This window comes from Ctenopharyngodon idella, chromosome 21 (genome assembly GCF_019924925.1).
Source record: "Ctenopharyngodon idella isolate HZGC_01 chromosome 21, HZGC01, whole genome shotgun sequence".
Taxonomy (NCBI): Eukaryota; Metazoa; Chordata; class Actinopteri; order Cypriniformes; family Xenocyprididae; genus Ctenopharyngodon; species Ctenopharyngodon idella.
The window spans coordinates 4413748-4438248 of NC_067240.1; the positions used below are offsets into that span (position 1 = coordinate 4413748).

At 36.1% G+C, this 24501-nt stretch overlaps 3 protein-coding genes across 4 annotated transcripts in view; 1 reads left to right on the plus strand and 2 right to left on the minus strand.

Annotated features, from left to right (window-relative positions):
• Positions 1–3662: 3662 nt before the first annotated feature.
• On the minus strand, positions 3663–7377 carry LOC127503748 (proteinase-activated receptor 3). Its single transcript, XM_051877852.1, has 2 exons — positions 7098–7377; positions 3663–5607 (listed from the first exon to the last, which is right to left on the minus strand). Exons 1-2 carry the CDS (start codon positions 7171–7173, stop codon positions 4520–4522), a joined length of 1164 nt encoding a protein of 387 aa, XP_051733812.1. The 5' UTR covers positions 7174–7377; the 3' UTR covers positions 3663–4519.
• A 4194-nt stretch (positions 7378–11571) lies between these two features.
• Positions 11572–22303, plus strand: wdr38 (WD repeat domain 38). The gene is made up of 9 exons (XM_051877866.1): positions 11572–11825; positions 11921–12041; positions 14850–14966; positions 15171–15268; positions 16441–16521; positions 16608–16730; positions 18729–18881; positions 18952–18999; positions 19080–22303. The coding sequence occupies exons 1-9, from the start codon at positions 11757–11759 to the stop codon at positions 19236–19238; spliced, it is 969 nt and encodes a 322-aa protein (XP_051733826.1). The 5' UTR covers positions 11572–11756; the 3' UTR covers positions 19239–22303.
• Positions 22304–22535: 232 nt separating this feature from the next.
• The window catches only part of rpl35 (ribosomal protein L35), a 518047-nt gene continuing 516081 nt past the window's right edge, over positions 22536–24501 (minus strand). For both annotated transcript variants that reach the window (XM_051877897.1, XM_051877896.1), the window contains exon 4: positions 22536–22739. In XM_051877897.1, the coding sequence (XP_051733857.1) occupies positions 22590–22739 (150 nt within the window). In that variant the 3' untranslated portion in view covers positions 22536–22589. The remainder of the gene's footprint in view (positions 22740–24501) is intronic.

A 24501-nucleotide genomic window follows, 5' to 3' on the forward strand; every position in this document is an offset into this window, starting at 1 on the left:
GACACTATATCCTCATGTTTTGTTATTCCTGTTAGGTTTCAGCAAACACTGATTGTGAAACAGTGAAAGTGAAAGTTAGACCTATAAATGTATGTTTTTAATGAATATAAAAGCAGTGCCTCCACTTGTTCATCTTGATTTTTATTTTATTATTATTGTTTTTTTAGTTTTTTTTTTATTAGTTCTCAGCTTATTTACATATTTTCAACATAATTTTTTTATTACTTTTCATGCTTTTTTTTAATACTTTACCTGTGCGCATAGAAATTAAAACAAAATAAATGTAATAAAAGATTAACAAAAAAATAATAATAAAAACATCTTCTGTTTGGATTTTGACAGTCATTCTGTTTTGATGACTTACCAAATTAATCAAAACACAAAACTTGAATTAGATTGACCTTTTGTATTTTCAGCAGCTTTCTAGAATAAATTAGGCCACAAACAGTCTTATTTATATCTAACACTTATGCATATGAAAGTTTTGCAAGGTTTTCCATTGCACTTAAAGTCCCCCTGAAATCAAAATTTAAGATTTTTAGCTTTTAGTATGAATATGTTAGCCTTAAGGTTATGAATAAGCTGGTGTGTTCCAAATCAAAGACAAAATTCGCATTTAGGAGATATAAGCATTCAAAACTTACAGTCTCTCACTTCCGTTAAAACGGATCACGGATTTTCATGACATCACATCGCACTTCAGCTTCTCATCAAATCTTCTGTCCAATCAAATGCTCTCTAGAATCTGAAGTCCCGCCCCCTCCTACACTATCAACAGACACTGAGGCTGCGACTGAAATCGGTCATTTGTTCACACATTTACTAGTTTCTACATGGTGAATGGCACACAGTGCGCTATATAGAGAATAGGGAACGATTCAGGCAGTGTAAATATGCTTTCCATTGACGCGAATGAAGTCCGTTTTCGCGTTAGTATAACGTGACCCGCCGCAGCGTGAGCACAGTCTGCTCTGGCCCAGGAACACGAGAGCATCTAGCGGTGTGGTTGCGAATTGCAACCAATGGCAGCTCACCCTTCCCTTTTGAGCAAAACAGAGAAGCTACGGTGGCCGTCTGGCCAACACAAGTCAAAGATTTCGTCGTCTGAGACAGCAGAGAGTGTGTTAGCCAGTCAAGCAATGAGGTTTCTTCTTACTTCTAACAAAGAACGGTCTCTGCTTCTAATAAACCAGACGACTACTACTACTTCGTGCATATTCAACATAGTGATGATGCAAGCTGGCTCTAAAAAACACATATAATTTAGAAGAAGAAAAACATAGTGTTGCAACGCTCTCTGTAGAGTGTTTGTCCGTTTAGGGCTTCTGTAGAAACATGCCAGCGCAAAAGTTTCAGTGGAAATCCCCACCCTGCAACCAGTTTCATTGGCTGAGGTTGATGGGTAGGTTGATGGGCAGTGATGGGTAGGTTTAGGGATCAGAGTTGGGTGTAGGCAATTGTTACAGTGATTGATATGGCCAATGAACTGTTTAGAATCGGCTCCAGGGCGGGATGTCCGCTGAACTGGTTTGGGGGGGGGGGAATCACGTGACGTGGAGGGGTACCCGAGGTATGTATGTAGATAGAAATGGCTCATTCTAAGGTAATAAAAACATAATGATTCATTATGTAAGGTCTTTATACACCACTGAAAACATAGTTATGTATATTATATTCCATTTCTGTCAATACATCCTCCCAAATTTTACACATTGCACCTTTAATTGACTCTACTTAATAGATTAATTTATTATAAGTTCATGTGCATTCAGGGGCGTCAATTGGGTATGGCGACTGCCATACCTTGGCTGCCTGGTCAAGTCAATGCAATTTATATAATTTTAGTCATTGAATGCAGGATTAACGGAGTTATATTACTATGTGTAACATATAATTTCTATTTTTAAATAAAACAGAAAAGTAAGTAAATTAAAGCGATCTGGTTGTTATATTCATGTCATGTAAGATCAACGGAGCTGCCATTGTGTCACAACGTGATTTTGCGGAGTTGAGTATTGTAGCCAATCACAGGGATTTCTGTTGAAAATAATGACCAATCAGAGGTGTTTAAGTTACCGGTTGTCCTAACCAGCCGCGACGGCGACACGTGACGATTCAATTTTAGAAACGGTTTCTATTTTTTGCAAAGTCGCGGCTGGAACAACAACACAAAGTATGGCAATGTTAATCTAAGGTAATGTTTATGTGCTTTATTTAATGTTAAAAGCGTGTAACGTGACTTTGAATATCATTTAGTGCTCCCAGCTTTGTAGTCGTAGTAAAAGCAACAATGGATAATTTACCTCAGATCTTAAAATTACAACATCAAGTTTAATCTCTGGTGCTGTGCAACTGCCGCGAGAGCCCGCCCACACTGTGTTCTGATTGGCTGTGGTTTTTTATATTTATTCACTTTTAGTTTTGCAAATGAGGACAATCTTTGTAGGATGAACACATTTTTTTTTTGGTAATCATACTAAAAATAACACTTAAATTGGATAATATTCATACTTTTGAGCTTTGAAGTGCTGGAAAAAGTGGGACTATCTTTTTTTTTCTTCCTTTTTGAAAGTGGGACTATCAGTAAGATTGGATGAGGTCATCAGGGTCTGCCATACCCTGGCTTTTGGTGAAATGACGCCACTGTGTGCATTTACAATAACAATATAGGCACAAAAACACCTTCCTTCTGTTTTTCCAGTGATCTCACCTGCCTTCCTCTGTTCACATTCCTGGAAGGTTACACTCATGAAACTATAGAGGTTGTCAAGACATTGAGATGCGTGAGTTTATATCAAGCCTGTGAATGAATACATTCGCATTTCCCCTCAAGCACAAATTGCTCACTGAGATAAAGTCGAATATGTCCTAGAGAATTCCAACTAAAAACCACAAGACAAGTCATCACCATTAAAATAATAGAGAAAATCATATATCAAAACGAACATTTGTCAAACAAGATCTTAGTGAGATTGCAAAAAAGAGAAAACATTGACTTGTTAACACTTGTTTTTATGGAATATTGTGATGTTTATTATAAATGATTTATCGGTGCACATCATTGATTTTTTTTAAATTCACATGCCTCGTAATCTTTAATCAAAATAAATTCCCCTCCCTCTTGCAGTGACATCTCTTCTCTGACGACTTCTCTGTGCCTACCGGCATGAGGGCGGGGCAACCTGTCACTCACATGAGATCCACCAATAGCAAACCACAACCTTTCAATCAATTCCCCATGGACAAAAATCAAGTCCCACCCTACATTTTTTCCTCATTCGAGAAGCCGTTTGACTTGGAAATACGTCACAATAGGAAAGAAAGGCTATCGCAACTTCCATTTCATGCCGATTTTAAAGGATTAATTCACTTTAAAATGAAAATTACCCCAAGCTTTACTCACCCTCAAGCTATCCTAGGTGTATATGACTTTGTTCTTTCTGATGAACACAATCTGAGATATATTAATAAATATCCTGACGCATCCAAGCTTTATAATGGCAGTGAGCGGGATCAATGAGTATGAAGCTCAAGAAAGTGAATTTAAAGAAAAATACACAGAGAAAACCCAATGAACACCACTGAACCTTAGCTAGGGTCAGGGAGATGGCATTTGTAATTTGATTGATGTCCATGTAACTTAAAAATCAGACAGCCAGAACTTTTGTTTTATTTGTTTTAATGGCTATATTAATGCTGTGCTTTGAAATCATATAGGTTTAAATATATTTTATTATCATAAAGCATTTACATTCTCTATACAAACAGTCAAACTTTGCCTTGGTCAACAAGGCTTTATGTAACATTCATAACACACACACACACACACACACACTGAACACAGTCCAGGCAGTATATTACACTCTTTTCTCTTATGGCCATTCAAATGTCTCTCCATTTGTATTCAGTATAAAAGAAGCTGCTCCTGTCCAAGCGATTCAAGCCAGCTGGCTGGAATTACAAACTATTAGTTCTCCTAATGGCACTTCACATATTAAATACTTTAAATCTAGAACAAGGAGGTTTTAGGAACAAGATCAAAACCAACAAAACAGATTCTAGATTACTCATTTTTTTGATCAATATAGTCAGCATAAAATCAAAATTGACCCTATTTACTTAATATATTCATCGAATGTGCACTACTGTTCAAAAGCATGTGGTCAGTTTTTGAAGGAAGTCTCATCTGCTCACCAAGGTTGCATTTATTTGATCAAAAATACTTTAGGATTCTATTTGGAAATCTTTTGTAAAATTATAAATGTCTTTATTGCCACTTTTGATCAATTTAATGCATCTTTGCTGAGTTAAAGTATTCATTTCTTTCAAAAAAAAAAAAAACTTTTGAACGGTAGTGTAAGTGCTTGTAGTCTTGTATCAAAATGCAACAACTTTCTGCCATTAAAACGACTTTCTATTTCACTTGTTAACGAGTTCACATTAAACATCCTGCTTCACTTGGAAATACACAGGATTACTTAAGCTAAATGGGTTGCACAACATGCATTTCATGTTGACTTTATGTAGAGATGCTAAGCGCACGTCCTTTGCGTGTAAGAAAGTAGCGTTTGGTTCCGACAGTCCTGGACATGATCACGAACAGAAACGGATCCAGAGCGCTATGCAGGCAACAAAGACACACGGCCACACTGAAGTAGATGTAGAAACTCTCTGTGGTGCTAACAGACAGCAGGACGTAATGCACAAAATGAAAACAGCTGCTTGGGCCGAAGCACAGGACAAAAATAATTAAGTTAAACGTGCTAGCTTTGATGTAAAGAGCCCAGTCTCGGTGTGAGCGGTTCAGGTGCCAGACGATGGAAGTGTAACATGCTACTGTCACCACTAGGGGCAGAAAAAACCCTACACAGGTGAGGCCAAGGTTATAATAGACAAGCCACTGGTAGTAATCTATGTTGTCAGGAAGAACATCATGGCATGTGGTTATTTCGAGATGTGCGATGCGGTAGCTTTGTTGCACTAGAATTTCCGGGAGTAGGGCGATAAAAAACACAATCCAAACAGTTAAGCAACCCCAGGTGCTGAATGTGCGCTTTGGCAAACTCTTATAGAGAAAAGGATAAACCACGGCTAGGTAGCGCTTGATACTAATGTACGCTAGTGTAAAAGCTGAGCAGTAAAGGTTGCCGTAAAAGCAGGCGGTTGTGATACGGCAGGCGGTTTCACCAAAAATCCAATGGTTCCCACTGAGATGATAGTGTGTCTTCAGCAACAGGCTGAACAACAGCAGCAAGTCGGACACCGCTAAGCTGCAGTACAAAATTGCAGATGAAACGACCCTCACTTTGGTTCTAACAGTGACCAAAATGGCGATATTGGCAGGAATGCCGACAACGATGGCTATGATGTAGACAGCTGGGATGAAGCACTTGCTCAGAGGACCTCGGAGGTACTTTGCCGTGTTGTTGCTGCGTAACTCCACTTCCAAATTCTCCACAACAACCACGGCAGACGGGACGACACGTGTTTGCAGGTCTGTTGTTCGATTAGGAGGAAGAGGGACGTTAACTGGGATCGCGTTTCCTTTAAAAGTCCTCGGTCTGGCGATGACAGTGTTGTTTCGTTTGTTCTCCCAGGCCTTCGTTCCTGCAAGTGGACATAGAAAAGAGTTAGGAATAGTAAACCGCTTAGTTTATAGTCTTTATGGGAGGGCACTGGACTGATTTAATTCTTATTTGTTAAAAAGAACATTTGTAGCATCAGTTGGGAGATGATTTATCCTCCCCGTCTACAATCAACTGTGGTGTTCCACAGGGCTCTGTGCTGGGACCAATTTTGTTTTCAATTCATGTTGGATCCTTAAACTGGAAACATCATATAAATTTTCACTGCTATGCAGATGACTTACAGTTATATTTATCACTGTGATCCAATGATCTGAGAAGCTTAGATGTCCTCCAAGCATGCTTAGCAGATATAAAAACTGGATGGCTTGTAATTTTCTGCAATTCAATAAATGAAGTAGTGATAATCGGTCAGGGCTCTAATAAAAGTCAGCTCTTAATAAAGTGTTCCCCAATATTCAGCAGCTAGTGAAAAATTTGGGTGTTTATTTTGATACCAATTTGAATATCACGTTAGGAAGTTGGGTCAGTCGTGTTTTTATCAGTTAAGAAATATTTCCAAGTTGAGAGACATATTTTAAGTTTTAAGAAGCTTATTCATGTTCCTGTTCCTATTTACTGTTCCAAGATCCAGATATAAAACAAAAGGTGACAGAGCTTTTGCAGTGGTTTCAATGTTATGGAATAGCCTGCCAATGAATATTAGATCTGCGGACTCTGTGTCTGTTTTTAAGTCTTATTCAAAAACTTATTTGTATAGGCTTGCTTGTATTACTTTGTGAAGTCTTTTGTGTGTTTTTGGATCCTTTGGTTTATGTAGTATTTTGTGTTTGTTTTATTATTTTGTAAAGCTATTCATGTCTTTTTTTCTTGATATTAATATACTCAAATATAACATAATATTCATAAAATAACAAAAACAACATCAAATAAACTTCTCAGATGTTCTGCTGTATAGTTTATTAAATCTGTTTGATTAGATTATTTCACTGAGGAATAGAGTCTTTAAGGTTGTTATAATAGAAAAATAATCCTATTTACGTTATTTGCAAACTTAATTTACTAAGACTTCCTGTTGTGTCTTATCTTGTTTTAAATTGGTCTATAAAATATTAATATAATAGTATAATATTCATAAACGAACAAAATAACAAACTTCTCAAATGTTATACTGTAGCGACATCTGTTTTCATTATAATATAAATAAAATAAAAATTCTCAAATGTTCTACTGTAGTTTATTAAATCTGTTTAATTTTAGATCATTTCAGTGAGGAATAGTCTTTAAGAAAAACAAAGACAAAAACACTTCAATTCGACTTCTATCATTTGAGCCAAATCACAGACGTAATGATGTATTTGTTATGGTGTTGAATCTTTACAGTAAACCGAAACATTTCTCGTTCATTGCACATATGTAATAACAGGAAATTCAGAGTATATGATATACAGAGCAATGGGTTGTTTGAAGTGAATCAAAATTAAATGGTTTCAAACAAATCGATTTGCTTACCTTTAGCCTGGGTCGCGTTCAGAAGAATTGTGATCAAAACGAAAAGAAAAACTTTTCCCATGACTGAGAAAGACATGCAATTTGGTCAATTCAGAAAGTCTTAACAGGATTTGTCTGTGTGTGGAATGCAAATGACGCCCGAGACGAGACGAGGCAAGACACTCACATAAACTCTCTCTCTCTCTCTCTCTCTCTCTCTCTCTCTCTAAAAAAAAGAAAATGGGGTGTCGTTCCATACCGATGACATCATCTTCGTCCCCACTTGTCCAATTGAACTCTTTCAGCCGTTGACATAATAATTACTGTGACCATTTTGTGATCTTGAGGTACTGAATTGTCTGAAAATCTTTCTCACTATCCAACAAGTCCTGAGGGGATTGTTAAAAAGTTAAATGTCTTAAAGGGGCAGTTCATATTTATTTATTTATTTATTTTAGAATTAAATTCATTTTTGTTTACATGGTAGCAAGATGAGACTGAAGATCTTGTAGTTCTAAAAGTTCAAATGTAAGACAGTACAGCTGTTTTAAGTTTAGTTTGATGGATTCAAACTAATATCTTGCTGTTTTGCGATGTGAAGGAAATGCCTGTCAGTGAGAGATAACACAATAATAGAGGTCACAGTTCTGATCTTCCCCCTACAGATAAAGAGATCCAAAAAAACTCAAAATTGAAAAGCCTTTTTTTTTTTCAACATGTCCACTAGCGCGGTGAGTGACGCTGTAGGAGCAGATCAGATATATGAGAGACATGCCTTCCTGTTTCCTACAAAACCAACTATTTATGTAGATGTGACATCAGTAATCCCCCCAAAAAGCATTGTGGCACACCTACACATAACCGCACCACATACACACACACACACACGCATGTTGGGTTTTCAAGTTTTTATGCTGACTTTTCCATAGACCTAATGATTTCATAATGTACAAACTGTATATTCTATCCCCTAACCCTAAACAAAACCCCACTTTCTGCATTTTTACATTTACATGTTTTCCTCATGGGGACCAAAAAAAAATGTCCCCACAAGGACAAGGATTTCAGATATTGCCATCTTTGTAGGGACATTTTGTCCCCTATAGGGTTTACCAGGACCATACAAACACACACACACACACACACATACCCACACACACAATTTAATAATAGCCCTAGCCCTTACCATGTATGTCAGAGTCAAGTCAAGTCACCTTTATTTATATAGCGCTTTTTACAATGTAGATTGTGTCAAAGCAGCTTTACATTGATAACTGGTACATTATTTGGCTGCACAGCAGCTCTTAAAAGAATAGTGTCAATGCAGGCAGATCAAGGCACTGTTGAATATCAAATGTCAAGTGTCCCCAACTAAGCAAGCCAAAGGCGACAGCGGCAAGGAACCCAAACTCCATCAGGTGGCAGACAAGTGGCAAATAGGTGTATAAATGGAGAAAAAAACCTTGGGAGAAACCAGGCTTAGTTGGGGGGCCAGTTCTCCTCTGGCCAACAGTGCTTTGTTACGATTCAGGTAGCTATCATAAGTCCGACAGGATCGCAACATTCAAAGTATTTATTCCAGTTCCATCCAATTGAGGATCGTATTCATCACGGCGGTATGGACGGTTGTTGAGGAACTGTGTCGTGGCTGTCGTGTCGATGAGGCCCTCACAGTGGATGATCTAGTTGACTCAATCTCTGCTGATACGTCAGGGCTGCATTGTGGTCGTGTCAAGGTGCAGGTCCTTGGTCTCACCTCAGAGAGCTCATCTTCCTCTGTAGTTCTCAACTGGTGTGGCTTCAAGACCCATATTTTAATCAAACACAATACCAAATTAAAAATGTCCTAAAAACAAACATATTATACATAAAAAGTGCACCAAAAAGAGCTTGATTTGACGCACAACCTTTGATGTCAACAAAAGATATGGGATTTCTACTCTCTTTTAAAAGTCAATGATATATTTAGCTTTATGCAGGATTTTTATTTATTTGCACTGGTCTTTTGTTTCTAAAAAAACATGTGCATCAACTATAGGAGACTTTATATTTTGTTTTTGAAACTGCTGGGGTTCTTATCAAAGTGATTGTTATTCAGTTAAGGTGAAAAGTGTCATTGTTTCCTGCATAGGCGTGTGGACATGCTGAATGACTAACACACATCTTCCTGCCGCGAGCGAGCTACGTGAAACTCATGCAAACAACCTACTAAACATCCTGCTGTTAAGAGTAAACGTTCAGATAGAAAGCCTACGGATCTGTTGCGTCAGTTAGTCTCTCTGACTGTGAACACAGCTGTCTTCCTTACTAACAGAGTAAATCAGTAACAGGCATGGAAAATTAGTGCCCAGGGGATAATTTTGCAAAAATGCTCACATTTGCTTTACGGGAAAAGACATTGAGTTTAGTGACACTAACATGTCAGGATTTCTGAAGGGTCACGGGGTATATTTACACATGAACTGGTATTGCACACACATGCATAGAGATGACGCATTTAACAGGACAATGCCAAAATTCCTTTCCTACAGTATGTAGACATTTCTGAAGTTTGGGATTCTCTCACTTACTGAGAGGATTTATAGTGTAGGGATTTTTCTCCTTTAGCATATAGAATCAACTGACATCTGGTGTTACATATTGCTAATATGATTTCTTATAACATTATTATATATTATAATATTACTTTTTTTAATGAAATATTATACATTTTATCTTTTCATATAATTTAAATAATACAATTTATTTATAATGTAATATTATATTGTATTTCAATTTTTTTTTTTTTTTTTTCAGGGTTGTTTAAATGTGCAATAGGTGATCTGGGAAATGCTAACTTTAGCCTGCTAGCGTTGAAAGCATACGATCTCACCGTCCCTGTAAATCGCAGTGCAAAGCCACGCCTCCTCCAAAACAAATGAAGGTGCGCAGACCAGAAGCGAGACGACCAGAGACAACGTTATTGGATTACATCATGTATCATTCAACAGTGAGAGAACTTTACAGTACAGTGAGTAGCAGTACTACTAAACTAAAGTTAGGTTGTTTATATTTGCCTGCCATTTTCAAAGACTTCATGTACAGAAAGACAGTGCATTCGTATTATTATGAATGGGAGAAAGTGCAACACGCAATATGGCGGAATAAGTCCCGCCTTCTAAATAAGAGCCAATCGCTGACTGGTAAAGTCATCTCATCACTGCAGCAGCCGTTAGAAGCTCCGGTTCCTTTTGAAACAATCAGACGTGCGCTTAGGACTGCGCATGCGTATTAGCTTGATCCAGCCTGAAGCCTGAAAAAAAGATTTCACTGGAGATTTTAAATATGAACTTTAATCAAAAGCTTGGCGAACAGCTTTGGAGAATTTTGATGTTTCTCCATTCAAAGACATAGGAGCTGCACTTGTATCAGAGATCGTATTATTATAGGGAGATAAGAGGGTCTGTATCTCTTACCATTGGAGAAAGCATAACGGCTAACTTAATCACGTGCGGCACCTCTCAGCCTATCGTGTCGCCATTCAAAACTCCTCCCTGCGTACCACAAATGCATACTGCCAGTTAGCATTAGCCATTACGCTTTTTTGGCTAAAAGTTGCAGGCTTGTCTTCCAGTGGCTTTGCTTGTGTGCCCGAGAGGCGTTTCAAAGATGGCCGCTGAGTGAAATGACTTGTCTTTAAGGGACTTTGCCATTCTTTCTCTGTCTGCATAGTGTATGCGAACGCGCTGGTGACGTATAGCTGCGTCTCATTTCAGAGGCTGCGTCCTGCGGAGGTCACATTTGAAGGCTGCATACGTCATCAAAGATGTCTTATTTAAGAAAAGTAACCATAATAAAATTGACTTGTTCCTTGTGAGGTGTAAAATACTGTAATCTCTTTATTACTTTGCAATCTAACGGTTACTTTTTCTCAAATGAGACCGACTCGATGACGTATGCAGCCTTCAAATGTGACCTCTGGAGGACGCAGCCCTTGAATTGGGATGTTGACTGACAGGGAACACATGCTATCATTTTATTGGGACCGAATGCAATGATTGAACGAACATTTTATGTTCCTACGCCTTCCACAGGCGATATATATATTTATAAAAATACATTTAGACCGCTTAACATAGTGATTGTTATCAGGATATGAGGAGACTTTCAACCAGCATAACAAAAAATGTTTCTGTAGAGAATCACCTATTGCACCTTTAACTATGCAAATGGTGGAATGATTATGAGTCATGAAAAAAAATGTGGTAAGTGAAACCAAAATTGAAGCTATAACAGATATCTAAATATATTTTTACCTTTTTTATGTCACAGTGCATCGTTCACATCATGAGCTTATAAAGTCAATTTTATAAACGTACAAGTGAGTTTTATCATGTGCTTCTTACATCACTTAAAATTAGTGCTTAAAAGTGCTTCCTGGCAGGTGAACACTCAGATTGAGCTTGTTAATGTGTGTTTTCAGAGTTAATAGCTGTCTAAACCAGGACTCGAATAAAGCGTAGGCACAGCCCTCAGACACTCAAGAGACCGTAACTCTGGAAACAGCAACAGTCAAAACTCAAACAAAACTGAGCTGCAATACTAACACTGCAGCTAAGGTGCATGATTCATTGACCATGCTTGATTAATTATTACATTTTTGACATTTCTGAAATGTTGCTTTCTCATGAATAAGGAAACATGTGGCGTCATCCCTCAGAGGACTTCAGCTTGTCCAACATTAGATATTTTTCCAGACACAAAGGAGAGGTAGGTAAGCTTTGTTTGTACTTAATTTTTTTAAATTCTAGATAGATAGATAGAGCCTGTGTTTAAATAGCGTTCTGTTCTCATCTGTGTCTCAGGTGAACTGCTGCACATTCTCACCTGATTGTCAGATTCTGCTCACATGCTGTGATGATGGCAGACTGTACCTGTGGAACGCCACCAGTGCAAAACACCTGGCCACGGTCAGTGGACACTCAGGTATGTAAAGCTAGCTAACTCATTAAAAATCACACTATGTATGAATATATTAGTCATACAATAAATGTCTTTTGTGGTTAGTATGGGAACCCCATACTAACCACAATACCCCATACTACATCCCACCCCACATCCCACCCCACATTCCACATTTTTAGTCTGGTCTGCCTTAGCGGTCTAAGAACGCTCTATTCTATTTTTCCGGTAAAATCACAAAACAAATGCACACAAACGTGTCCCTGCTCTTGATATACAACCATTGATGGACATCTTTGAAAAAAAAAAAAAACTATGCGAGGGCAGATGAGAACATGCAACCTTTGATACTGTTAACAGAAGTTCTACCACTAGACCATTAAGGAATTTAAATATTTTTTGAACTATATAAACTATCACATTAAAAATGAGTTCTCAATATACTATTGAAATTGATTTCTGGACATCGTAATTGTTATTGTACATATCTGATATAGCATTGTATTAGCAGCAGTTTCGTTCACTGTTTTGTTTCTTTATGCTTTATTTAAAAAATAAAGCATAAATGTTCAGGACGTGGTTACAGCCTTGCTCTATATAACACGCTCGCACCATTGTTTAACCTATGTGACTCAAATCATGCGTCACTGTGGTTATAAACATTCCGATTCATATTTTTAACCACCACAATAGACCCTTTTCACAGAATATGTGATGAGACGTTTTAACGGTCATCAATATCGTAGGGTGTTTCTAATATTATGGGAGTGACGGTCTCTCATTCACTGCTATAAAAGTGGTAAAAGTACCCTTCTATGGCGACTTCCGCTTCTGAGAAACCCAGAAATATGAAAAGGGTCTTATGGCAAGTGTCACAGTGTCATGAGAAATCGAGTCCCCCCCAAGAATCGGTCTCCTTAAGGACAGAGGCGGTAATGCCTGATCAAAAGTTGTTATCATGATGTCTTGACTAATTTTAACCTATTTCACTATTGTATATGATGTTTATAACATTAAGTGCACAAACAACATAATATGAATGCCTATACATAGAGTACCTCAGGGATGACGTGTTTTTGTATGCAAAACCCGGAAGCGAGTTAGCATTTTAGGACTTCCGGTTCCATCAGCCTAAAGTCTATGGGTTTTTGAATGGGTTTTTGCTAAATCGCCTGAAATAAGGTCTGTGGCTATCAAAGCCTCTAAATATTTTCACGTTTTGATCTATGACATAAAACACACCAGTTATAACCCGCTTGTGATTTTTTAAACCTTTATTGTGTCTTAAAAACAGTGGTTGCTAACAAATCGCTAAACTACTTCCTTTGGCGGGGATTTTAGACGTAATCATGACAAACGGGACATTTGGACAGCATTTCTCATGAAAAAGTGGATAAGTATTCATACACAGCGCAGATCATAATCAGCGAGCATGTTTTTAAATAAAGTTGTTTTCTAAATAAAGTTTGAGGAAGCTTGGTGGTGGTGACGTTGATCCGCGACCATGGTGTGCTGTAGTCCGTTTATAGCCTACTGTTAGCTTTTTATATCTGACCACTTTATTTTGGCTTCAAATTGTATAAATGTTGTGTTAACTTGTAAAGATTATGTTGATAGACAAAACGTGTCTATCAACATAAAAAGTGTCATAACCCTTTGTTAAAAACAGAGCTTATTTTTTGCGATTTTCCAAAAGTCTATGGGAAAAATGCATAGGCTTTCGATCGAGGGAACCCGTGCGCCGCTAACGTCCGGGTTGGCCTACAAAAACACGTCATCCCTGAGGTACTCTATTGCATAATAAAACAAACTATAAACACAACCATGCCTAAAATCTATTTTTTTATAAGGGTGAGGATTGTTGCAACATACTATGTTCTGTAAAAGTAATTTAATATTAATTTTACACAATGTGGTATAGTAATATTACTATTATAAATTTTAATAAATTAATTGTCATGCAAAGTACACACAAACATCATTAATTTGAAACATGTAATTGGGAACTATATTGGAAGCAAAAAACATACCTAATATAATATAAGCTAAGCTAGCAGGCTAATTATAGATGTATGCTATGCTAGTACATAAGCTAACTAAAAAAACGTAAGAACGAGAAATGCTTGATTTCACAAACTATAGCATCAGTTATATACTAGTATATGAACCATGTAATTTAAAAGACATTATAACGCGTTTTAAAGATTTGCAGGAATTATAATACTACCCATTAAAAGTCCGTTGAACCAATGGGATCACTCGGGAGACCAGATTCCTGGGGGGGGACTTGATTTCTCACTACAACAGAATGGTTTCTAAATGAGAAACGTTCGGTCCGATTGTGTTAAAAGGAACTTTAAATAAAAAGAAATAAAACTTCAATTGAAAGTCACAAATATATTGTTAGGGAGAGGCCTACTTAGGGGGGAAAAAATTCATTGGAGTAACAAAAAAAAAAGAAAAGAAAGTGTGATAACTTGTCCCAGTGTCATCCATAATGGAGGAGTTTTACTACAAGTTTTATTTGCAGAACTCAAAAACACAGAGAAAAGACCAAATCCAAGGCCACGCCAATAAACAAATCCTTATAGGGCAAAGAATCACAGAGAAAATCCAGAGAAACAGGTAAAAAAAAAAAAAAAAAAAAAAAGACTAGCCTAGAGATAAAGTAAATTTACAAAACACAAGTGCAGGATACGCAAGTAACAAGTCCATCCAGTGGTGTAGTGTGGGTATGACATATAGAAATATATTTAATGTATAGGCTTTAGGCAAGTATAACATTTCTAAATTTTCCTTTGTTTATGTATTTGTTTTGAAATAATCACGCAGGTCCAGTGAAATCGTGTGTTTTCTCCACGGATGGTCAGCTGTTTGCGAGCGCGTCTCATGACTGTACCGTCAGAATCTGGTGCAGCTTCAGCACAAAATGCACACACATACTGACAGGTGTGTTTCAGTTCATAATGAGCGTTTGCTGGAAGCAGAGAAACTCACATAGGCCTAATTTATAGCTTCATCATCTGCAGCAGCAAACATATCATTATCATTATCAGCCTTTTCTGCTTTATAATCACCCTTACAAGAGCATAGCCTACTATAACCAGAGTTTTTCAGCCAAAATTGACTAGAGTTGATGTTACTGAACCTCAGCTCACACGCGGAGTGTGGAGACGGTGAGCTTCAGTCCGGACGGTCAGTGGCTGCTGTCGGGTGGATGGGACAACAGGGCGCTGCTCTGGAGAGTTCAGGTGAGAAACTAACACTTTACAATTCTACGTATAGTTCAGGAACAGACACTTCCCTTTTTAAAACATACAGAAATAGAGTGAAAAATATATTTAACTCAATGAAACAGACACTTCCCTCTTAAGTCATACTTCAAGAGACAACTGGTACTTGACTGTGCAAGCTTTTACAAAAATATACATGCACATATTATATATTTTCATGTATAAAGAGCCATTTATGTTATGTGAGAAAAATATTAAGAGTGTGTGATATACTTTGTGTGTTATTATATTTTATGTTAAAATTGTATTTACTTTATATTATATTTTATATCATATTATACTTTGTCTATTATATCTATCTATCTGTCTATTTATCTATATATATAATGTTAATATTATATTATATATTATTAATATATAATATAAATGAATTTATATTATATTAATTAATAATAATATTATGTTATACTTTGCGTTAATATTATATCATACTTTATATTTTATATTATATTATACTTAGTCGATCATATATTTTATCATATATTTACTTTTTTATTTATTATATATAGACATTTTTATGTCTATATATATTTACCTTATATTATATTTTATATTATATTATATATTATTTTCATTTTATGCTCATATCATATTATTCTATTATATTTTATTTTAATTTTTTAATTATTTTTAAAGATTTTATCTTGTAACTGTTTTAAAGCTAAAACTAATTTAAGAAATACCCTTATATTTAAATATTTTATTTAATATCAATATGATTAATATTATTTTCTATTAAAAATATAATAAAAATCTAAAAATGTATACGACTTTAAAAAATAAAAAACAGATTTGTTATTACAATGAAATATAAAAAAATAGGACTGTCAATAGAATAAATGATTAATTTCTGACTTCATGATTTCTGACTAGAAAGAAAATAATATCAAATGCAGTAAATATGTCTAAAATATTATTTAATTAATATCATAACATTTCTGACAGCTCTAAAAATCCCTTACTTTCATTATCATAAAAATGGTGTGGGATGAGCAGTTTGATGAATAGTTAAAGGGTTGTTTCAGATCACTAACCCTACATGAGCTAAAGACAGAAGACATCTTGAACTCTCTTCATGTAGTAACAGATGTTTTTAGATTCAGTTTTGCAGTAATGCTTTGGTGTTTCAGTGTGGTGAGATGGTCGAGGAGTTGCGGGGTCACACTGCAGCTGTCCAAAGCAGCGCCTTCTCATCAGACTCGCAGTGTGTGGTATGAATCACCTTCTCGCTGTGTGGTTTGTTTTGAGCCGTTCAGCATGAGCTGCATCACCTCTTCTTTCTTTCGGTTCACCACAGGCCACGGGCTCCTGGGATCGGACCGTGAGAGTGTGGAAACTTCATGATGAAAAGGAGGTTGTGGTATTACAGGGGCACCTGGGAAATGTGGCCTGTCTCTGTTTCTCTATCACTGGGATGCTGGTAAGCTCACAAAATCAGATTTGTTGTTGAGAGTGAGCTTTGGTGTTTGATTCAAAATAAACAGGATGTTTAATAGTTCATGTGAAAATGAATCATTTACTTGCACTCAAAAGAATGCAGATACTTTCTGTGCTGATTTTTTCCATACACACCCTTAGAAGAAAAGATTCTACATAGAACCTTAAAGGGTTCTATCAGGCTCTTCATTTAAAGAACCTTTTAGGGGTTCCCGTCATGGGATCATTTTATGTATTTAGTTTTAATTCATTTTTTTAGCAGTGTTTTGGTTTAGTTCTGTTCCTTAAGTTGACCTAGTTGCCGTTTACATGACACCATTTTCAACTAAATACTGAAAACTTTGTATGCGTTTTGGCTGTTCGTTTACATGACTATGGCGTTTTGGGGGCCTGAAAACGCAAACTTTTGAAAACGGGTTTCAAAATGCAAGTTTTTGAAAACGATACCGTTATATTCTCTGTGTAACTACAAAAACACGAATTTGTGAAAACAGTGACGGCATGCAAATGCGTATTACGTGTCCAGTAGGCATGCATGTTTGGCGCAGTTGCTCTGTAAGTAAATGCGTATGTGCGCAGGTGCGTTATCTTTGTTTACAAAGTGACATCGCCATCTACTGGTCTGGTATGCATAATACAGCGTTTTTAGTCGTTTTCATGGATCTGTGTCAACGGGGATCATTTTGATAACATTGTCATCTGTAAAAAGAAAAAACCTCTCAGTTATTTTGTACATTGTTGTCGTGCAAACATACCCCTAGTTTCCTAGTGTGTGCCAGTTTGTTTCCATAGTTACTGATTAGTTTCACCTGTGTTTCATTTAGCTCCCTTTGTTTGCCCTGCGTGTATTTAAGCCCTTAGTTTCCTCTGGTCATTGTTCATCTCATTTGCATTATTCATGGTTGTGTATCTTTACTCCTAGTTATTCTCCTGCCTGTTTCCTAGTTGGATTTTGAATAAAGACTCTTTGTTTGTTGTATTCCATTCGTTGTGCAGCCTTACATGACAAGCAGCTTGTAAACATATTTTATCACTAGAAAAGTTAAACATGAAAGTATTATGCAATCATTTAAGACATTTCTCCTTATACAGAACCTTTTGGCATAAATGGTTCTTTAGAATTGAGTCAAGAAACCTATTGGTTCTATATAGAACTCCATTGAACCTTTTTTCTAGGAGTGTGTTCTTAAAAATAAAGGTTCTTTATTGGCATTGATGGTTCCATTAAGAACTTTTGACATTCATGGAACCCTTCCATTCCACAAAAGTTACTTTACTGGTTCTTCAGATTATAAAAATGTTCTTCACAGTAAGAAAAAAAATGGTTCTTTTAAGAACTGTTAAGAAAGGTTCTTTGGGGACAAAATGGTTCTTTATGCCTGTGGCATCGCTGAAAACCTTTTGGAACCTTTAAGTGTGTACAATAAAAACAACATAAAAAGCGCCCTAAATCTTGTCTTCTGCCTATAACATTATAAACGTACACTACTATTCAAAAGTTTGGGGTTGGTAAGATTTTTTAAAAGATGTTTTGAAAGAAGTCTCTTACACTCACCAAGATTGCATCAAAAATACAATAAAAACAGTAAAATTTTGAAATATTATTACAATTTAAAATAACTGTTTTCTATTTAAATATGTTAAAATGTAATTTATTTCTGTGATCAAAGCTGAATTTTCAGCATCATTACTCCAGTCTTCAGTGTCACATGATCCTTCTGAAATCATTCTAATATGCTGATTTGATGCTCAAGAAACATTTATTATTATTATCAATGTAGAAAACAGATGTGCTGCTTCATATTTTTGTGGAAACTGAGATACATTTTTTCCTCAGGATTCTTTAATAATTAGAAAGTTAAGTTCAAAAGAACAGCATTTATTTAAAATAGAAATCTTTGTAACATTGTATATACATTATTTATTTATTGTATGTGTGTGTGTGTGTGTGTGTGTGTGTGTGTGTGTGTGTGTGTTTTAGGCCTCAGGCTCATGGGACGGCACAGTGCGCGTGTGGTTGCCGATGCGTCATGCGTGTCTGTTTGTTTTGGGAGGCTGTGAGCGCGTGTGGGTCAGGAGTCTGGCCTTCTCCATAGACGGACGGGTTTTAGCATCCGCCGCTGAAGGCGACATGGTAAAACAAACACACAAACACTCATTCACACAGTCCTGCAATGCTTGATTTTGATACATCTCTTCATCAGGTGAGGATCTGGGATACGACCACTGGAGCATGTCTGAAGAGGCTGCAGGTGATTGAGAACCTTTGACTGATCATGTTTAGCATTATAACATCACAAAGCCTCATAATGTATACATGTGTGTGTTTCAGGGTCATAAGGACTCAGCATTTGGCTGTGTGTTCAGTCCCGGCGGGGAGCTACTTGTCAGCGGCTCTGAGCAGCTGGATGAAGAAAGGGATGAAGAAAACAGCACAGAGGAGAAACAGGACAATATAGATGACAGCTATACCATCTTAGATATTACATAAGAGCATGTGCAGCCATTTTGTAACGTTAATGAGCAAGGCTTCTGGTTCATTAGCTATAACCTATTTAATTATGCAAAAATAAGCTATTTGCTGTGAATGAGTGAGACTTTCAACTCATTAGCTGGTGTAGGTAAATATTTAGAAGAATAGTAGAGTGCGGTAAACAGTACAACTCTGTGCTCTACAAACCAAAGTGTTTATGATTACGATAATAAATTTAAAATAACTAATACAGTTTACACCATCAAGCAACATAACGGACTGTTTTGTACACAATTTAAGTGATGCTTGATCATGCATGCCATTCCTAAAATATAAAGGCATATATTAAATATTTTATATATACACTATTATTTATTTTTATATAAAAAGACCTATAAAGGCCTACTGTGTAAAAAAATAGTGATATCAAGAAAATATGTTGTAAATACATTTAAAATTTATTTTATCATGTTTAAGTTCAACAGCCAGAGCAAAAATAAATATTATGTGGAAAATACTTAAATATTATATTTTTATTCTATATATTGTTCTATATATTTTAGATTTTATTAAATATTTTATTTCTATTAAAAAGAAATGATCTATAAACCCAGATTTGTAAAATAAATAAATAAAAGAACTGAATCATCTCATGTTTTCTGTCATAATAAAATAAAGCATATCACAAGCCCATTTTTCTGCAATCAAAATCACTTAAACGCACATCACAATTATGATTTTCAAAGTAAAAACTTTTGAGGATCTGAAAAAAATAAGTTGTATGCATGCTTTTACAGTTATAAATAACCTAGACAAACCCTTTAAAAGTTTAACCAAGTTATTCCAAATTTAGTTTGAGATATTTTTAATGGATCTTAAATGTCTTGAGTTTTATTCTACTTTTTAATAACTCACATTTAATGTTTTACATAGCTGTAACTAAAAAGATACCAAGCTTAAAGGATTAGTCCACTTTCAAATAAAAATTCCCTGATAATTTACTCACCCCCATGTCATCTTACGGAACGAACGCGGCGCCAGTTCCGTTTTTTCCGTAAGTTGAATAGGGAAGGCAAAGGACATTTAGCGTAAGCTTTTTGAAGAATACGGAATCGCGTTCTGGTGGAAGCACTTGTGATGCGATCATTTGTGCCTATAAAGCATATACATTTTGTTTTTGTTTTTTTAGAAAATGACCGATCGTTTCGGTAGATAAGACACTTATTCCTCGTCTGGTATCATTTAAAGCCCTTTGAAGCTGCACTGAAACTATAATTTTGACCTTCAACCGTTTGGAGACCATTGAAGTCCACTATAAGGAGAATAATCCTGGAATGTTTTCATTAAAAACCGTAATTTCTTTTCGACTGAAGAAAGAAGGACATGGACATCTTGGATGACATGGGGGTGAGTAAATTATCAGGAAATCTTTATTTGAAAGTGAACTATTCCTTTAAATTCAAGTACATTTAATGGAAAAACCACTTCAACCATCTCAGTTCCAACTAATGTATAAAACAGATAAGAGTGACTGTTTGTGATATAGCCTATCAAATAGCACATAGCTTATACCTATACATGAGTGTGAGAACATGAAACCAAAATATTCCTTATCTAGATCAGTGGTTCTCAGCTGGTTTGGCCATTTTGGTCACCCACATCTTCCCATGGTCATGAAGCTGCAACTGAAAATTTTGATAATGCAAAAGGGTGTCAAAACTACCCCTATATCTATTTTCATCTATTCTTTTTTTGACATTTGACCTGTCTATGACATAATGGATAAATCCATTTGACCTTTTCTTATTAGACCAAAACATAAGTTTGAGTAGGATGTAAGGTTTCCTATGCTTATGGTATAAAATGGACTGAGTCTTTGATAGTTTAGCTTTTCTTTTGCTCTTCTGCTTCTTCTCTTCCATCTCTCATTTCATTCTGCAAATGTTTTAATTTTGTTCCTTCTTTCTGTATATTCTTCATCTATTAGATACAACACTCTGGATTTTACAATACTCTAGATTTTATTATTAACCATTAATTACCTAATTAATTTGTTTGTCTCTATAATTTTTAATTAATAAATTTGTTATTCCTTATTCAAATTTGATCTCTGACATAATCATTGCTGGACTGCCTGGATCTCATTTTCTCAAGTTTTTGCATCAATTTCTTCCTTTTTTTTTTTGCAGACACACAAGTAGACTACCATCCCACTTTATTTAAAGCTGCAGTCCATAACTCTGTGTTCAAAATTTATATAATGAGCCAGTACATCATGAATCCATTTTCCAAACCCATCTATAATAAGTATTTATATTTGGACTATTTTAGACCGCCCCCCTATACCCTCATTCACTATTACCTAGGCTACATTACTCCACTGAGTGTGCCGGAAAGGGCTGCTGCTTGTGCTTGCTGTTTAATTATCATTTGAAAAGTAACCTACTGAAAAGATTTATCTTGAACTTTGCCATGGAAACTAGCATGTATAAAATGTAATTAAAAAATGTAATAATCAATTAAAAAGGAATGTATACCTGTATGATATTAGGCTGTATCCACATTGGACCAGCGGTTTTGAAAAGCTGTGGGCGCCATCTTCAGGTCAGACATGACAATTCATTCAACGCACAACTCTCACAGTGCATTATGGGTATTCTCTAGCCGTTGAGCATTTCAGTTGTACACTCATTATGGTGCATTGTGAGTGCACTCAACGTCCACTATAGTTTCGGACACCACTACAAATGGCTGTTCCCTCAAAAAGTGCCCTATTTAATGATACAGCCAGAAAGTAGCTCCAGCTACAATATTCTTCTGCAAAACGCATGCAGTTTGTTTATTAACCACTAGAGCGCCAAAAGTTACAAATATTGTAAGAATATCACTAACACTGATGAATAAACAGTACAAGTTAATGCTATTAAAAAGCAGTTTCAAACTAGCCGTTAAAACGAATTTAGTAAGTTGTATGAGCCACCAGTCATCAAAAAAAAAAAAAAAAAAAAAAAAAGTTTTTTTGGGTTAAGGCTATGGAAACTAACAATACTAACCTGATCTGTTAATAACATATGGACACTGATCCTGATAGACTGAGTCAACAACATTCATGCACATCTTTCAAAACATTAAATATATATAGAACAACATTTGTCATTTGACTACACCCTCCACTACCCACTCAAAACAGTCTTTTGACTCACTGGCTGAAAAACACTGATCTAGATAGATAAGACTAGCATTCACATGAGGTCACTTCTTATTTCTCAAGAACTCCCATAGCTGCTTCAGAGAGACACAGACTCAGAAGGCATCTTTATTCCAGGGTGGGGTGTTTATTTTCTTTGTGAAAAACAACAGTACAGCCTCTTAAGCCTTGATGGCGAATTTGCGAATGGAGTAGAGGCGAGACTTCCTCTGCATCTTCTTGGTCATCAGGTTCTGCTCGTGTTTTGTCAGCTGACGACGGATGGCGCGGGTCTTCCTGGGCCTCAGGTCCAAAGGCTTGTACTTCTTACCCTGAAAATGAAAAGTAGGGCTGTTAGAACATATTGGACAGACAGTTCAGGAAGCAGCTGATTCAGTCTACATTTGCCAACACTTTTTCCTTATGAAAGCTGTAAAACAATCCATTAAAGAAAATGGACTGTTTTCAAAGACTGCGATGACAATTCACAGTTATTAACATTATAAATATAGCAACGTTTCTATTTTAAATAATGTACATTTATAACACTATACTTTGCATTATACTACCTTGGCACTAAACTTCAGAAAAACTGGTTAATGCTGCTCAGACAGTTTCTAATTCAACAGATGAGGGAATGGTGAATTTGAGATCTTTCTCCCTTCTGAACAACAATCTCTATTTTTTTTTTTTTTCCTTCCTCTTTTGGAAAGTCATAGAAACACTATTATGTTTACTACTGGAGCAAATGGTAGCATTACATTTGTTGAGGTCTTTATTCAATAGAAGTTTAACAAACTGACAACTTCCAATTAAAAACTAGAGTGAGAAGGGTCCATTCAGAAATGGAATCGGTGTCAAACAGAAAAAAAAAAAAAAAAAAAAAAAAAAAAAAAAAAAATTAAAATTAAAATCTACTCATGCCAGGCCAGTAGTTGGCGATATCACTATGTAAACAAACACTACGTGCCTATAGACTAAACACAAGCATGTGCATGACAGTTTTCACAAATTTGTGTTTTGTAATTTACACAAAGATAATGGTATAGTTTTTTTAAAAAAAACTTGCACTCTAAAACCCACTCAAAAGTTTGCATATTCAGCTCCCTAAAACATTGACTAAATGAATGGCCAGAACGCATAAAAGCCTTCCGTTTTTAGTTGAAAATGTCGTGTAAATGCCCTAAAAGACCAAGTACAGTTGCCATGTTAAATTATAAACACTAAATCATAGTATTAACACCCATTTTGAAGACACAAAGTAACTGTTCTCCACTAAATTCTCCTTCAGAACTGGACTACAGCTGAAGTCCATCAGATGGCATAAAAACGTTCTGTCGGCTACTCGCAGCAGATGAGCGTCATTTAAAGACTCTGCTATGAACAGTCGTTTTTCTTTAGCAAGAGAGTATTCACACTATCTCCACTTGTGCAGGAGGAGTGCTGGGTGATCGTTCTTGCTGGAGTCTAAACGGACGTGCTGTGTAGTTGTGCGTTTGCTTCTAATAATGCATTTAATCTGAATACAATGATTGCAACATGACTCTGATGGCCATCACACTTGCTAGGAAGAACTAAATAAACAGCACAACTTCAAACTTTCCATCATGTATCTGTGCCAGGGAAAAAAAAAAAAAAAAAAAAACTTAAAGGGTTAGTTCACCCAAAAACGAAAATTGTCATTAATTACTCGCCCTCATGTCGTTCCACACCCGTAAGACCTTCGTTCATCTTCGGAACACAAATTAAGATATTTTTGATAAAATCTGACGACTCAGTGAGGCCTGCATAGCCAGCAATAACTCCATTTTTCAGTGCCCAGAAAGCTACTAAAAACATTTAAAGCAGTTCATGTGACTACAGTGGTTCAACTTTATTATAAAGCAATGAGAATACTTTGTGCACCAAAAATAACAAAACGACTTTATTCCACAATATTCAGGGATGGGCGATTTCAAAACACTGCTTCATGAAGCTTCACAAATCTTTTGTTTCGAATCAGTGGGTCAGAGCGTGTATCAAACTGCCAAAGTCACGTGAACTATTGAAGTTTCAAAACACGACACAACGAAGCCTTGTTTACTGAAATCATGT

Coding starts and splice junctions, on each gene's coding strand:
- LOC127503748 (XM_051877852.1), bottom strand. CDS start 7,173: ATGTCTTTCTCAGTCATGGGAAAAGTTTTTCTTTTCGTTTTGATCACA. Junction 5,608..7,097: donor GAACGCGACCCAGGCTAAAG/GTAAGCAAATCG, acceptor GTCCACTTGCAG/GAACGAAGGCCTGGGAGAAC.
- wdr38 (XM_051877866.1), top strand. CDS start 11,757: ATGTGGCGTCATCCCTCAGAGGACTTCAGCTTGTCCAACATTAGATAT. Junction 15,269..16,440: donor CGCTGCTCTGGAGAGTTCAG/GTGAGAAACTAA, acceptor TTGGTGTTTCAG/TGTGGTGAGATGGTCGAGGA. Junction 16,731..18,728: donor TCTCTATCACTGGGATGCTG/GTAAGCTCACAA, acceptor TGTGTGTTTTAG/GCCTCAGGCTCATGGGACGG.